General features: G+C 26.9%; 1 protein-coding gene across 1 annotated transcript in view; it reads left to right on the forward strand.

Annotated features, from left to right (window-relative positions):
- The first annotated feature begins 442 nt into the window (after window positions 1-442).
- Window positions 443-17,551, forward strand: part of LOC100198026 (double-stranded RNA-specific editase Adar) — a 38,346-nt gene continuing 21,237 nt past the window's right edge. The window contains exons 1-2 of the mRNA XM_065795432.1: window positions 443-626; window positions 16,645-16,797. Coding sequence (XP_065651504.1) covers window positions 476-626; window positions 16,645-16,797 — 304 coding nt within the window. The 5' untranslated portion in view covers window positions 443-475. The remainder of the gene's footprint in view (window positions 627-16,644; window positions 16,798-17,551) is intronic.

Genomic DNA, 17,551 nt, shown 5'->3' on the forward strand with positions numbered 1-17,551 from the left:
AAGGCACTTGGCAATGCCGACTTAACTGCCAACCTTAAAGTGTTTAAGTTCGGCAAAAAATTGCTGACTCATTTCTACGTTTTATGGTAACCCTTTTGTAGCAGTTTGAGGTCAATATATTGTCGACCTCACTTTTCCTAATTCCAAAGGTTGTATATATATATACATATATTATGCGGTAGTGGTGTTGTAAAGCGCTTGCTTCATAAGCAAGAGGTTCCAAGTTCGATCCCCACCACGTCCCTGGTAGTACCGCGCTCAACTTGTTTCTCTGCACAGCGGCCTTGTTCGTCAAGGTCCGTTTTTTGGAGTTATAGAGTTGAGAGAGGGTTATAACCACTATTAAATAGCCTCCTCATCCGTAGTGGCCTTCTTGGCCTTGAGGAGGTGAATAACAATAAAAAATATATTAGTATATGTATATATATTCTCTATGAATTTTAGAAATCAAAGAAAATCATAGAGTGAAATAATCATGATGTTTATAAAGCGGCAACATAGTGAGAATGATAGTTTTGAGTTCCAACCTACAAATCCTAAGAAAAAAAAATTAGAAACTCAAAAAAATCCTGTATCTCAAATGCATGAAATGTATCCTGGAATTACTATTGATTATAAAAATGAAGGTAATTTTGTTATAAATGTTTATTAAATTTTTTTTTCACATAAATTTATTTTTAGGCTCTGCATACCCTATCATAAATTGTGTTTTTTTCATAGTTATTTTTTGCTTTTGCACTGTAAGTAGATAAAAGCATTGCAAGACTCAGTTTAATGCCCAGAAATAAAATTGCAAAAATTTTTAGAAATTTTTATTTAAACCCCTTCACTCTTTCTCTCTCTCTCTCTCTCTCTCTCTCTCTCTCTCTCTCTCTCTCTCTCTCTCTAGCCTGTCACTTTGAAGTGAGGGGGTTGGGTTAGTTCACAATTAATTAAAATAATACATAAGCAATACCTTGCAATTATTTAAATTAAAGTATTTAAATTAAAATAATTAAAATAAAATTATAACAGATAAAAAATTTAATGATAGATATGATGTCATACAATACTACATGAACTTTGAGAATTTCTATTCTACTAAATGAGTCAATTATATACATTTCAGTTATATAAATTACTATTTCAAATTACTAATAGTTCATAAAAATAAAATACAAATCCTTATGAACAATCAAGCTGCGATACCAAACCATACTATTAGTATCAAACAATATTAAAAAAACCAAAACTTTCATATGCAAGCCTTTCCGGGAAGTGGTGCAGTCTCACGCCTTGTTTGTTCACCTCTAAAACAACTTGACCATGTTTTTATATAGTAAGCATTTTAAGAATTTGCGGCAAAATTAAAACTATATGAAACTACAGGGAATAAAATAGCTATATTCAAAGATAGGAAATGAATATTATATGAAATAGAAAATTTAAAAAATTTTAAATTTAAAAAAATAAATTTTTTGTTAAAAAAGTATATACCTAAATACTTTACTGTTTCCTCTTTTTTTTTTTAATTTCTTTTAAATACTTTACTGTTTCCTCTTTTTTTTTTAAATTTCTTTTAAATACTTTACTGTTTTTTTTTTTGTTTTTTTTAGTAGGTTTGTTATTTTCTACTACCAAAATTGATACAAGTTGAGGAAAAGAGTAGATAGGAATATAAGGAAAACAAAAATGTTTTTTGATATACAATTTATTAGCGACTTTTATCAGTCAGTATATTATAGAAATACTTTATTTTTTGCACTAGAAATATGGAGAATTTTAAAGTTTGTTTTTCAAATGTTTTTGCTAAACCTTACTGTTTTTATCAATTCACAGGAAAGCGAGAAAACTAATTGCTATTTATTTGTAAAAAATGTTTTTAATTGTTAATAAGTTTTTTTAAGTAAAATAATGTAAAGCCTATAATACTAATGTTCAAGCATAAAATATTTGGTTGTTTTCACTACCACTATTAAATAGTCTGCACTTTCGTTGGATTCTCCATATTTTGCATTTAAACCCAATAGTTTATTTCCTGATGAACTATTGTTATTGACAATGCTTTAAAACCTTGTGGGCTAGTGCATTGTTAACTTACTGAACTTTTTTAGCAAAATTTTTAGCAGTCTATTTAAAACTTTTTAAAAGTTTGTAAATAAATTTTTTCAAACAGAGCAATCATTATGTTAATTATCACAATGTAACAACATTTTTATTTGTGTTAATTTTTTAATGTTTCTTACATAATTTTGGTATGCTGATTCCAGTGGTACCATTGGTTTTGCTCTATCATCAAGATTTCCTGAGAAAAAGCATAAAGTATATTTCGGAGTTTTTGTATGTGTATTGCATTTATAACATATATATATATATATATATATATATATATATATATATATATATATATATATATATATATATATATTTATATATATATATATCAGGCCTTGTTACGAGATTTCGCTGCGTAGCGAAAACGCGTAACGGATTTCTAAGTAACTCAACTCAGCAAATATATTTTGCATCGTTAGAAGTTATATTGCGTAACTCGCGTTTTTTCAAGTACCGCATTGTAATTAAGGTTATTTTATTAACGCGTTAAAAATCATACTAACAGTTTGTTTTTTTCTCACTATAACAAAAGTTACAAATATAATCTAAGTTCTTATTTAAAAAATCATTTTTATTATTTTTTTCAAATATGAACTAAATTTTATTTTGAAAAAATTTTTTTTACATGAAACGTAAAATAATGTTTGTTTATTTTCTTATCATTTTACAGTTGGTTTTTGGTTATTTTATTAAATGTTAATAAATTTTTTCTTATTTAATTTGTGAGCTCATTTTAATGTTTTTAAACAAGAAAGAGTTTTTTGTTGTTGTTTATCAGTTACCGATAACATATTCGTGATCATATTTATTTTCATAAATTAAACGAACATTATTAAAACTTTGCGTTATTGAATTAACAATAAACAAAATATCTTATTAATAAAATATTAACATCAAAATAAATCGTGCATTTTTAAAAATATTATGACTAAAAATAAATATTATATTTAAAAGGAATTTATATATTTAATTCCTTAAGATAAAACTCAAAACACTTAATTTTTTTTAACTAATTTTTAACAACAACAAAAAAAATTATGAAACAAGCTGTTTCTTTAACAAAAAATCTATTAGTTTAGACTTGCGGTTAAATGCTTTTACTTACGACTTTATTTCTTCTTAATAAACGTCACGTTAACGACAATCAAAAGATAATTTAAATATTCTAAAAGATATAAGTTTTTGCGTAGCGCAAAACTGCTGAACGCGTAGGCAAATAGCCTTTTCGCAAGCGAAACGCGAGCTGCGTAGCGCTTCTTAACAAGGCCTGATATATATATATATATATATATATATATATATATATATATATATATATATATATATATATATATATATATATATATATATATATATATATATATATATATATGCTGATTTTAACTCATTCTCTCCGCTGAGCCACTGACTTTCTATAATCCCACTTTTAATATTACTTTTCCTGATTCTAGTTTTTTTAGGTATTCAATTGTCACTTCCTTTGTTATTGTATATGTTTATTTGTGTTGATTTAAAGCATTTTTTAAATAAATAGCACATTTTGGGTATGATTTTTTAAACAAATGCTACTGAGAAGAATGAGTTAACTATATTCTTTTGTTTATTTTCAGTTTAACTGATTACAACTGTTGAAGTTGTAATTAGTTTAACTAATTACAACTATGAAGTGGTGAATATGTCTAATAGATCCTGCAAGCTTTGTCCTGACTAATTCTGTTATGTATGTGGTTACTATGTTAGTCCAACACAAACTAAACATAAGATTGTCAGTGGTACAAAGTTCTTTACTGCATTTCATGCTTATTTTGGCGTGGCTATGGGATATCAGGACAAATCGTGGGCACCACGCTACAATTGTGCTACAGATCTACTCTGGAAGGATGGTTGCATGGAATGACTGAAAGTCAATGCCCTTTGCAATTCTGAGAATATGGAGAGAACTGACGAACCATCATGATTGTTATTTCTGCATGGTTGAACTGACGAACCATCATGCATGGTAGAACTGACCATTCTGCATGGTAGAACTGACAAACCATCATAACTGTTATTTCTGCATAGTTGACATTTCAAAGTATAAAAAGCTGAAGAATAGTCTGACTCTAGTTTATCCAAGTATACCCTTTTCTATTGGACCAGTTCCACACAGTGATAAATTGCCTGTTCCTAACCCACCTTAGTCCGAAGAAGCAGCTGCATATTATTCTGATTTAGACACACCGGATGAACTCTGTGATGACTGTGATTTTAGGGAACCAAATGATTTACCTCATTTCCCTAACCAACAAGAGCTTGATGACTTAGTACAAGATTTAGGTCTCACTAAATCAAATGCAGAACTTCTGACATCACATTTGAAAGAATGGAATTTATTAGATCCGAGCTGCAGAACCTCGAAATACCAAAAAAGACATGAAACATTTGTATCCTTTTATGCAGTATCAGAATCACTGTGCTACTGTCATGATGTTCGTGGTCTTTTTGATGACATTGGCATTGTTCACAATGCTGAAGAGTGGAGGTTATTCATTGACAGTTCAACAGGCAGTTTTGCTAAATAATGTAAACCAATTTCCTTCAATTCCAGTAGCTCATTTTATTCATCTAAAAGAAGACTACAAGAACGTGAAGCAACGTTGGTGTTTGAGAAAATCAACTACGACAGTTACAAGTGGGATGTATGTGGAGACTTTAAGATTCTAGCGTTTCTTCTCGGTCTACAAGGAGGATACACAAAGTACTCATGTTTTCTTTGTTTATAGAATAGCAGGGCTGCAGACCAGCACTTCACAAGGCGCGAGTCAAACAATTTGTCAAAGCATTAAACTTAGCTAGTGCAGCATTCCAGCATATTTGGCAGATGTTTCCAAAGGTGTCAGATGCAAAATTTTCAGCAGGTGTATTCGTTGGTCCGCAGATTAAAGTTATATTAGTATGTAAGTAGCTGGAGGACAAAATGTCTGCTGTTGAAAAAGAAGCATGGATTGCGTTTAGGCATGTTGTTCATAGTTTTTTAGGCAACAATGAGAGTGATAACTACAAAGAGCTAGTGGAAAACTTGATTGTATGGTACGCAGATATGAAATGCAGAATGTCAATAAAGCTGCATTACCTGCATTCGCACCTGGAATTTTTCAGACCAAATTTGGGTGATGTGACTGAAGAGTATGGAGAACGTTTTCCTCAGGATATCCATGCAATGGAGAAAAGATACCAGGGCAGATGGGATGCAGCTATGATGAGTGACTACATCTGGTGTTTGATACGCAATGACAACATACTTCGTAAAAGAAAACCACGTTCTACTGTTCACTTCTAGTATTTTTTGAGATTTTGAGAGACTATTACATTAGAATATTATGTAACATTATGTAATATATGCATGTAATGTGATGTAACATGACGTTTTATAACATAACATAACATTTTTGAACTTGTAAATGTTATATATCGACTAAAACTGTATCTTATGCAATATGATTAATATTAATTATATTTTTAATTGAATTTTTGGTTTTATGATCAAACAGTTGATGCAATAAAAAAATTCTATGTCATATTCAGACTCAGCATACTCAAATTAAATAAGAATCATAAAAAATTTCGATAAACAGAGAAAAAAATTTTTTTTGTTACATTGTGTATTTCAAGTATTTTATATTAACATTGGAAGTTGGGCAAAATTCAGACAGGCATTAAATGTAGTAAAAGCATTTATAAAAGAACCCATGCTTTTCATTTATTAGATTTCTTCTGTCATTACAAAATTTATTAATTTATTGCAATGTAATAGAATGGGATCTTTGAAAAGAAAAAATCAGATTAGAATTAGATATGAGAGAGACAAATGAGTACTAAACTTATACTAAATACTAAATTATTAAAAAATGTCCAATCATGGAAATACAGTTTTATTGGTGAGGAAGTTATAAAAGTTAACAATTTATACACTGTAGTAAAAATATGGTTTAAACTTTGCGCAATGTATAAAAACATCATTTAAAGCAAAACTTCGATGTTGGGGTCTGCTAAAAATTCTTCATATGCTTTTTCAAATTGAAATGTTGTAACTCATCATCAGGTTAAATATTTATAATATAAAAAACGTCAAATATAATATAAAAAACATAATATAATGAATATAATACAGCGTGGAAAATAAGAAATTGAATGCAAGCTAACACATGGAAATAGGGGTCAATTTTTTTTTGGACGGTCAAAAAAAAAATTTTTTTTTTTAAATTTTAATTTTATACTAAAAAAGCAAATAATGTTTGAAAATTAACGAATTTGTATTCCTTTTAAAATAATAATTTTCAATAAAATCAGTGTATTTTTAAGTAGAAATGGAAATAACAAACATTCAAATTGAAATGTTACTATAATAATTACTTACGTTACATAAAACAAAGTTTTTACTCACATAAATTTTCAAATATATGCTTTGTCTGATTCCTTGACTAATAGATTAAAAAAAGGCGCTATTGACAGGCTTGGACAGGAATGGCGTGCGATTGAATGCTATTGACCATGCAAATGATTTTTTTTATTGTCAACTTGACCACCAGTGTTTAAATGTTTTGACAAATTAAACATTTTAGAAATCCTAAGCTTAACTTAAACTAGCGAAAAAAAAATTAAAAACACTACAAAAAAGTAAAAACAATTCCTTACGAATAAGAAAATATATAAGCTTTAAAATAAAACTCAAACTCGAAGCAAAAATTACTTATTGTTATGTTTTTAAATGCGCTTGTAATAAATTACTTTAAAATCTTTTGAAATGTCATATATGCAAAACGCTTACAGGGTGTGGCAACGATTTGCAAACTTATTTTTGGCTAGGTTTTGTGATGTAAATAAAATACTTCTGCAATTTGTTTTGTTGATTAATGTTCCATGACCGTCTTAGATTTTAATAAAATAGTAAATAAAACACATTTTAGTTAAAAGTTTTACAATGGAAGCCAAAAGAACTGAAGTTTTAATTTTGGTTTGTCTGCACATGAAGTGATTCATGTTTCTGGAGTATCTAAAACTACATTTTACAAAGTGGTTAAATGTGGCAGTGCTGAAAAAGCCAAAATGCCTTCTCCAGTGAATAAAAAAGTTGATTATATTTAATTTAAAATGTTTAAATTTTTTATAAAAATACATGCCTCCTAAAAAAAAATTAAATATAATATTTATTTTGAACAAAATGCGTTTATTTTAAACGATCATTATAATTAATTCGCTGCTTTGCGGTAAGGCGAAGGTTGCGTTAGTATAAATTTGTATCTTCTCCACATTATTTCATAATTGTTATTTTTTTAACATAATTAATAAATTTTCTCATTTGACAGAGTTTAAAATAGTGTAAATTACTGTTATAATTTACAGCTTAAGTTAGAATTTAAGGCTTAAGTTGCAGTTATAGTGTAATGAATAATTTATAATATAATAAGCTAGTAACCTATTTAATAGTATTATGGTATTACATTTAGTATTTGTTTTTACTTAACATAATACTTAAAAAAGTAACAGTAAAAAAGTAAAAATGAAAATATTTAAACCACTTTGATTAGTTATAGAAAACTATTTAATGAGGATAAAACAGGTGTTATTTTTAAAGAATATTGAATTGTTATTGTAAAAAGCTATAAAACAAAAATAAAACAAACTGCAAAGTTATTTCGACAATATAAAGAGCTTGTGTTAATGTAAAACAGTTTCATGTTTTATTGCTGTTTTATTACAGTTTATAACCTTAATAACATCAAATTTGTTTAAAATAAAACTAAATAAATAGACAGAATTGTTCTAATTAATAAACTAAAACATTATTGTCTTAAAACTTTAAACTTCATAGTTGTGCAAAAATATGCCTATAGACTATAATCTATAGACCAAACGAGTAAGGAAAGCAAAAATTCATTAATACCATGTTTTTTACAATTTATTGTTTCTTGATATAGCGTACTACTAAAAATTTAAGTATAATTAATTTCTTCATTCAAATGGTTTTTAAATTAATATTTTCATTCAATTTTTTCATTCAAATTGTTTTGTGTTAAAATGTGAAAGAAAAAAATTTGGTCTAATAAAACTATATTTGTTTAAGTTTAAGAAAATGCTTTATTTATTTTTTTAGAATAAAATTTCTTTGAACAGAAGTAAAATAACTTAATTTTTAATATAAATTTTTTATAATTTAATTTTTGGTTTAACATTTGCAATAATCACTGGTTTAATGTTTGCAGTAGAATGTTTCTACTTTTTAAAACTATTTTCAATAAACAAAAAATAATTAACTATTCAAAATGTTTACGATTTAAATAAAAATTTCTTCCTCATTACTGTAGCTAAATATTCGTTTAACTTTCAGCAACGATTTTCCCTAAGCTGGGTATTATGGATGGTACTGAAAATTTATAATTATTGAGCGTTAAAATTCTTTTGAATTTTTCCAATATTTCAAATTTTAATCGCAAAATTATTTGAACAAGGGATGATCCATAAATTTCTCTAATGAATGAAACATAAAAGATGAAAAGTTTTCCATCGCAAAGCCTTAATTTAAATAAAAAATCAACATAATTAATTAAATTTGATAAAAATTTCCATGTAATTTATTTCCATAAGCTTAAGATCTCCTACTTCCGTTTTTTAAATAAATTTGGCGTTACGTAATTTATGGAAGATCCCTAGGAGAATTTTAGAAGACTGAATTAGATTTCTGAAAATAGATTTCTTGTTTAAAAAAATCCTAAAAACAACTTGCGTGTTTATAGAAAATGTTTAATCTTGATATCGCTTTAAATAAAATAAAAATACAAAATAATGGTATCATGTTTTTCATATTCTATTTGAGATTTCTTGTTAAAATAATTTTTACATAGAAGCTTATATTATGTATAAACAACATATAAGATATAAATAGAAACATTTGTATGGCTAACTTTTGCGAGTCTTTGAGTATATTAAGTAAATTTTGTCTACTATTAAAGTAAATCTAATAGTTGAGTAACTGTAACTGTTAAATACAGAGTAACTATTAAATAAGTTACTGTTGTATATTAACTAGTTGTTTTGATTTAGTTAAGTAAATTTACTGCAATATACTTTTTCCATTTAGTAAATCAAGCTAAATATGACTTTAAAATATTGTTGGCTTCTGCACAGAGATTTAAAGTAATTTAAATTTAAAAGCGCTTTATGTTGAATAAAAATCCCTGCACAAGAGAGCAAATGATCTATATTCAAAAAATAAATTTAGTGTGATGTACTTTATATTATGACCCCTAATAAAAAACTTAAACAAACACACTACTTATAAGAATGGCCATAAAAAGATAAAAATTAGGAAAGGAAAAAAAAGCAAAAACAAACAAAAAATGACAAAAATATTTTTTTAAAGAATAAACTAATCGCGAAGGTGTGAAAAAAGCAATTGCGATACGCTTAATTCAAGCCCTGAAATATAATAACATCAAATAGAAAAAATGTCAAATATAACAAAAATATTTTTAAATGCAAAAAGACGTAAAAACAAATTTTTAAAGTTCTATCATAGTTCTAGCGTATATAGCAAATTAGTTTCTTAATATACGGACCTTAATTAATTGCATATTAAAATTGATATAAATATATTAATATAAAACATTCAATTTTTGTAAAATTGTTATAAATTACATTTTTTTTCCTCGACTTGTATCAAATTTGGTAGCTAAAAATAACAACCACTTTAAAAAGAAGAATACAAAAGTTCCATACAAATTTTATAAAAAAAAAACTTTTTTAATTTTCTTTTTTAAATTATCAAGTTTTTCTAGTTTATTTAAACTTTTTCTTAGTAGATAAATTTAGCTTTTTGCCACAAATTATTGGAACCCTTTAAAAGTTAAAAGATGCAAAAAGACCAAAAGGGTAGGTAGAACTAAATGCACAGAGCCAAATGTTAAAAAGCAAGAGGTATTCAAAATTAAAAAGTGTTAAAAGATTGGAGTTAAAAAACGTGCAGGAATAGAAACGTAGTAAGAGATAATTAAGGCTATGTGAAAAATGTGTAGACGGCATACCCTAATTGAAAACTATGTCTATATGTATGTGCATCTTACTTAAAAAATACACTAAAGGGTTAAATAGTATAAGAAATGTGAATGCGTATCATAAAAACATACATCAAAAAGATTTTTTATATACAAAAAAAAAAAAGGTTAGGAAGCAAATATATGACCACCGGTATATAAAAGAAAAACAATTAAAAAGAAATTTATATTGGCGGGATTCGAACCATGAACCTTCTGTATATAAAGTAAATGCCTTATCCAAATAAGGTAAATGTGCGCATACTAAATGACAAATAAATATAATTATATAATAAAAAAAGTTATACATGAAAGTATACGCATGCATTACATAGACATGCATTACATAGACGTTTTACATAGTTTTCACATAGGTACATATACTTGCTACATTAAAATTATACAAATATACTTTACAAACTGATAGCAATTTATATTTTCGCTTTCCTTTTTAAAAAAAAAAAAAAAAATATAGGAAAATCGTTCATGTCGACTTTTTTTTCTTTCTTTTTTTTTTTTTCTTTTTTTGTTAGTTTTGCCTCATTCAATTTCGTTGCTGAAAATAACACTCTAAAAAAACAAAAATAAAAAACAGTACACAAATTATTTATATTATTAATTTTTTTTTTTTATATTTAAATTTATTTTAGTTTCCTATTTTTTTAGTTTTGCTTTCTTTATTTTTAAAACTGCAATGCTTGATAAAATAAAACTTGCAAACGGCCATAACCAAGTTGTCTAAAATAAAATACTCATGCGTGGACATACAAGGCAAAAAACTATATGCGTTTCCTGGGAAGGCTTGTTATTATAATATTAATATATTTTAATATTTATTGTTTATTTATTTTTATTAAATTATGTATGTATTTGTTTTATATATAATTTATATATATTTATATAATAAGAAGCTGTGACAGTCAAGGATACTTTATATCTATATTTGTATAAGTTAGTATATAACAAATATAAAAGTATAGGGTCATTTCATGGCAAGTGGAACAAGGTCTAACACTTCAGAATTTAATCAAAATTAGTGGTTAGTGGTTTATATTATTGAGAAGAAAAAAGCAAAAAAGACTCACCTAAAATTAATACTGTTTTTAATAATAAACTTTTATTCTACTAATTTATTAGACTTTATAGTGGTTTTAGGAAGAAAAAAAAAACCTGTGTAGAAGTTACAAAATCAGAACAAAAATGCATTCAAACTACTAATTATTATATACTTTATGATTTACTTAAATGTTTATCAATTTTGAAAAATAAACTAATAATTGTTCTTATTCTTGAACATACAACATATAATTGACTGTGAGAATAATATTTAGAGAAATATATAAAGAGATAGAGAAATATTAAATATACTTTTATGTAAACAAATAAAATTGTCTTAATTTATTTTAATATTAATTTTTAGTTAATTGTGTTCAATATAAATAGAACTCTAACAAATCTGAATAGCAAACTTATTGAAATTCGAATCTGTTTGCCTGTCTTAAAACTTTATTCTCATTAGTTCTTTTACTTAAAGGTATAATAATAATAATAACAATAATAATAAAAATAATAATAATAAACAATGTGAAACTAACTTAACTGTTAAACAAACTAAAAGTTGCTTCAACTCTTTCCAATTTAAAAAAAAGATAAAACTGAAAACAGTCAAGACCAGGCTTGTGGAGCCGCAAGTTTTTTTCATGGCTCGGCTCCGGCTCCAAAGAAATGTCCGGCTCCGGCTCCCGGAAGTAATAAGTTAAATTTTGAATGAAAATTAAAAATATTTAGGCTTGTTTCCCAAGTTGGATAAAAACTACACCTATTAGTTTTTATCCAGCCTCATTTTTAAAATGTGAATCCATTACTACCACATATTTATATTGTAAAAAATGATTTTGGGGCAAAAAATAAAATAAAATATTCTATCAATATTAATTTTTTGCTTTATTATCATTGTATTTCAAACCCAAAATTAAATTTCAAACAAGTCAAATGTATTTGTTATTTGTCCTAAGAAATACCAAATCACCAATAAGATCCAATGTCATATGGCTTCTTTGGTCTGGCGTCAGAAATTTGAGTGCTGAAAACACCCGCTCAACACTAACTTGCGTCATTGGAAGCGCTGTGACAATTTTGCACCATGATTGTATAATCGAAGGGAAAAACTATTCCTTCCAGAGGTTTTTTGCACGTCAAGGTTTCTTTTTGTTTCAAAAGGTCGTGCGCTAGTTTAGGTAGACTTCGAAGTGCGCCTTTAAATTCTTGCTCCTCAATTCCAATGTTCTGAATAGATCCTTGATCAGATTGCTGACTCTTTTTTTTCTTGCCTGCTCCATTCTCTTAAAAATTTTCTTTTTTTGGAGACAAGTCTTTCATTTTCTCATTGCTTCCCTAGTTTCCATAGATTGTTTTATGGCTTTAGCAAAAACAGATTTCTTAAAATCACCCTCCATTAACTGTTCTTTTAATAGTTCCCAAACATACCCAAAGTGTCCTCAAACTGAAAGATTTGAGTAGCAATAGCAGGTTTTTCAAGAATACTTTGTAATTCCTTTATTTGTTTCCACTGATATGGCTACACTGCAAAACTCCCTTTTGGATATTTTCCTTCCAGCTCTTCAACAACATCACGTAATTCTAAAAGACGCTTAAGCATTTTAAATGTACTCGACCATCTAGTTACATTGTCTATAACTGCCACCTATATTATAGAACATATTTTATTCTTGAAATATAGAAAATAAACATATTTATTAGTTTGTATAAAAAATTTATAAAATTACTTTAAAAGGTTTTGTATTTTTGCAAAATTCCATAGCAATTGGAGCACGACAAGCTTTTGCAACTTTATGAGTACGCTCAAGTATTACTTTGATTTCTGATTCTTTCATTGCATCGGTGACAGCAAGTTGAAGGGTGTGTGCACCACAACGTTGAAGATAAATAGTGTTCATATTTTTGGAGATTTCATCAAAGTAACCATCATCTGCTGTTCACAGAATTCAGAACCCTCAGTTTCACTACTTGCATCTTCAATAATCTGTTCTTTTGTAATATCATCTCCGCCTTCATCATGATCTTCACTAGGTAGTGTTTCTATAATCTTGTTTATCTCAATGGTCTTGCCAAAATCATTCACCATTATAATCATGTTAGGCCTGTTGTCAGTACTAATTCCAAGGATTTGTTCTTTTTGGATGCCAAACTTATCAAGTATGTTTTCAAGTGCATTTTGAATATCTTCAGCTTTGTGTCTGGCATGTATGTCGATGGCTGCTAATGTTTTGATTAATATTTTGCCGCTAGAAAAAAATTGAGTTTGACTCCAAAAAAGGAAAATTAGTTTCTTCTTTCTAATCGCTTCTCAAGTCAGAACGCTTTTTTTTCAGCTCAAGTCTGAATTTCCTGACGCATATTTTCACGACTGATCTTTATGCCAAATTTCGGGTCAAAATTTCTATTCCATCTTCGCTAAAAATGTTAAACGAAGCTCCATTTTGAAGTACTAACATATTTAAAGCTTTTTTGAAATCTTCTTTCGATATTGTTATAGTAACTTTGTTAAAAAAATTGTCAAGTATCTTTTGTTTTTTTTGTCCACCAAAAGATAGAGAATCTCCATTTCTTGACAAAGTAACTTCGAATACATTTATATTCCTTTTTTGTGCTGCTTTTTTCTTTTCTTGCTCCTGAAACTTTATGATGAAGTATTCCGTGGCTCTTCTTAATGTGATGTTTCATATTTGAGGTTGGTTTTTTTACTTGTTTTCCATCCATTAGCATTTTAACTTGCGCGCCACAAATTTTTTTAGTTTGATTCTCCTCAACAAGAATCTGGCAAATATATGCTTTTTCCTTTTCACTGAAGGAAAAGCATTTCAATTCATCCTCAAACATATCTTTGTTTACAACTGCGGTGTTTTTAGTCACATCAGTCATGTTAAATGTACATCAACAACTTTTTAAACAAAATGCTAAAATGGAAAACTTGAAAAATATAATCTTAATTAGGATTTATTCAGACGAACAACAAGATAAATCTGTAATTAAACTAATTGAACCTTCTAAAAAAAAAAGTTTTTAATTAATGTTGCTTTATTAGGTTTTAAAATAAGTTACCTTAACTCACCAGAAATGAGGATTATTTAAACAAAATATCGCGGAACATATTCTGATTAAAACTTTTAATTTATTAATTCTTCACTTAAATTGCAATATATAAATTTATGTTTACATGTATTTTAATAATAACAGTGTAAAGGTTTCGCGCCAGTTTTTTTTTTTTTTATGAGTTTCAACTTTTTAAATTGATTGCTGTTTTTTTAAATTACTTATAAAACGTGCGTACATAAGAAAGAGTATATCAATTACAAATAACAACTAATAAACTTGCTTGTCGGAATTTTTTTTTACAGTAGTAATAATAATAATAATAATCGTAAAATGACACCCAAAATTAAGACAAAGTTTCTTGTTACCTGAAACGTTTTATATTAAAAGAAACAATGATTAACTTTATTTTTAACTTCTGAAGTAAGAGATCTAGCTACTGCACAACGGCTGCTCCTAAAATTGCAGAGGGGGTTTTGGATAGACAAAATTCCCCCATTCCATTTTTAATATTGCCCAACTGCCACTAATAATGAATATAATTATTATTTCTCAAAGTTATAAACAAAAAAATTCTCTTGACTTTGTTACCAATATTACATTTTACATGCATTATGATTTAAAATTAAACCAACTGGGGGGCTAAATAAAGCTAATAAAAATCTATTCTAAAAACAGAAAATAATAATATAAGTGTCAATAAAGCAATGTTAGCAATCGATATTATAATAATTTAAAACGATTTATTAAACAAGTTCGTTCAACAATGAGTGAATAATATTTGTCTACTATTAAAAGCAACATTATGTTCCATTAAAAGTACAAAGAGCCGTGAGCTGCTAGATTTTTCCGGCTCTGGCTCCACCAAAAAACAGCAGCTCCTCGGCTCCACAAGTCTGGTCAAGACAAAACTGAATTCAAAAGAAATTGCTTTTTACTAAAAATAACTACTTTACCAGTCATTTTTAATAAAATATTCTTTACGCGAGCAAATTTGATTTTTAAAAAAATTGTTTTGCCCGCATATATTGACTTATTGGGTGTGGAGACGAGCGCAGGCTATAGCCCACCATTCCTGATTTATCCTGCAGTAATTTGGAAACTCTTTCCAAATAACTGATAATAGATTTTCAAAATAACTGCCAGGTAAATCATTAAGAGAAAAGCTTAAGAATATTTGATAATTTAGGTTTTAGGTTTGCTGATTCATGCTAAGCTTTTTGCTTCATAATTTTTGGTTTAAAATTGCAATATTTAATGAACAAATCAGTTACTGAAATTAATTAGATATAAATAAATATGTAAATGGTAAAAAGATTTTAAAATCTTTTAGAGCCCCATAATAGCATATAAATTGAATAATAAAAGTTAGTTGGTATATTTTGACAGCCAAATTGATGATTTTGCATCAATATTATTTTTTTGCTCTTTTATAAAGTTGATTTAAATGAATTAGCCTAATTGTAATAAGTCTGTAAAGCATAAGTTGTATGATCACTAAGAGTAAAATGTTAAGTAAATTTTACTCTAAAGTATTAAATGTACACATTAATACATATTCGAAATATAGTTGTAATGCAATTATTTATTACTAATAATTTATTATATTTATAAACAACTAAATTACTAATATAAATTAGAGAAATCTGCAAAAGTTCTGAAAACCCAATTAAATGGTTTTGGAAGAGTTCTGAACAAACATTCCTTTATAACAATAAGTTAATATTAAGTATTTTTTTCCAAAAAAGAGTTGCAGGTTCAGTTTAATTATCCAATTATACAACAATTATACAATTAATTTTCAAAGTAATTTTACTTGGTTTTAGTTGCTGAATTGTTTAAAACTTACTTGTTCAAAAATATTTTAAAATTGGTTTCAGATTTTTTTTCTTTTATCAGGGCTCGAATTAGTGCAAAGAAAAATCTAATCGCGAATTTATTTTTTTACCCATCAGTTTACAATACAGTTTAAAATATAACTAAGTAAATAAATAGACTTTTTAAAACATTACCGTCATAAAACATAAGCATAAAAACATTAAATACCATGTTTTTTATAATTTATTGTTTCTTGAATTAGTGTACTATTAAAAATTTAAGTCAAATTTAAATCAAACTAAATATAATTTTAAAGTAATGTTGGCTTCCACGATTTAAAGTAATTTAAATTCAAAAGTGCTTTATGTTGAATAAAGTCTCTGCACAAGAGAGCAAAGATCACACTTCTATTCAAAAATCACACTTCTATTCGGTGTGAAAAGCAATCGTGATTGTGATATGCTTAATTCGAGCTCTGGTATGTTAATGTAGTTCTGTAGTTTTTTTAATATTTGTTTAATTGTTTATATTCAAAAGCACTTGATTTTAGGAACACCACAACAGCCTAAGTTTCTAGCTTTCACTACCGTTAATGGCAAGCATTTTGAGTGTTATGGAGCTTCAAAACAAAAAGCAAAACAAAACCTTGCTATCAAAATACTTTATACAAATAATTCAATGAATAACTCACCCGCAAATATAGGTTAGTAACAATCAAGCTATTTATATTTACATAGATGATTTTCTTGCTGGATTTCCCTAGAATTAAACAAAATGGGGTTAAAATATAAGAAGTGTTTTGTTAATATCACAATAAATAATTTGTTTTAAAAAGCTTAATTAACTCCAAACTTTATTTTTAAGGTTTAATTAAAATATGAACACAAATTTTTGATCCCTTAAGACAAAAAAAAATAACTTCCAGTTAAGAAATTATATAAATTATATTACCACCATACTTAAAACAAAAACAAACTTGGTAAAGATATTGTTAACAAAGTATACTTCAATTTTTTAAAGTAGGGTAAAGGAAGGTATGTTCGTGATAAATTAACTAGATGTGTAATTACAAAGTCAATTTCAGTAATTTTACTTAATTACTTTAATTGTTTGATGTACATAGAGTAAAGTTACTAGAATCTATGCAGTTTTGGGATTTTAAGTCCTTTGATAAGTTTTTATAAAAGCTCAAAAGTCATTGAGAAAAGTTAGGTAATTTTGTGATATGATATTTAATTTCGTGATAGTGGTTAGGTAATTTCGTGAATACACAATAATATTTAAATTTTTCTTTATTAATTAAGTATAACATCTGGTATAATATAACAAAAAATATCAACACTTGTTTTGAATTCATAACTATTCAATCAGACTTTAAGTTCATAAAATATAAATATAGTCAGGCTTATAAGTTAACAAAATTATAATAATACTTTCATTACTTTATATTTATATAT

Source organism: Hydra vulgaris, chromosome 04, assembly GCF_038396675.1.
Source record: "Hydra vulgaris chromosome 04, alternate assembly HydraT2T_AEP".
NCBI classification, from domain to species: Eukaryota; Metazoa; Cnidaria; class Hydrozoa; order Anthoathecata; family Hydridae; genus Hydra; species Hydra vulgaris.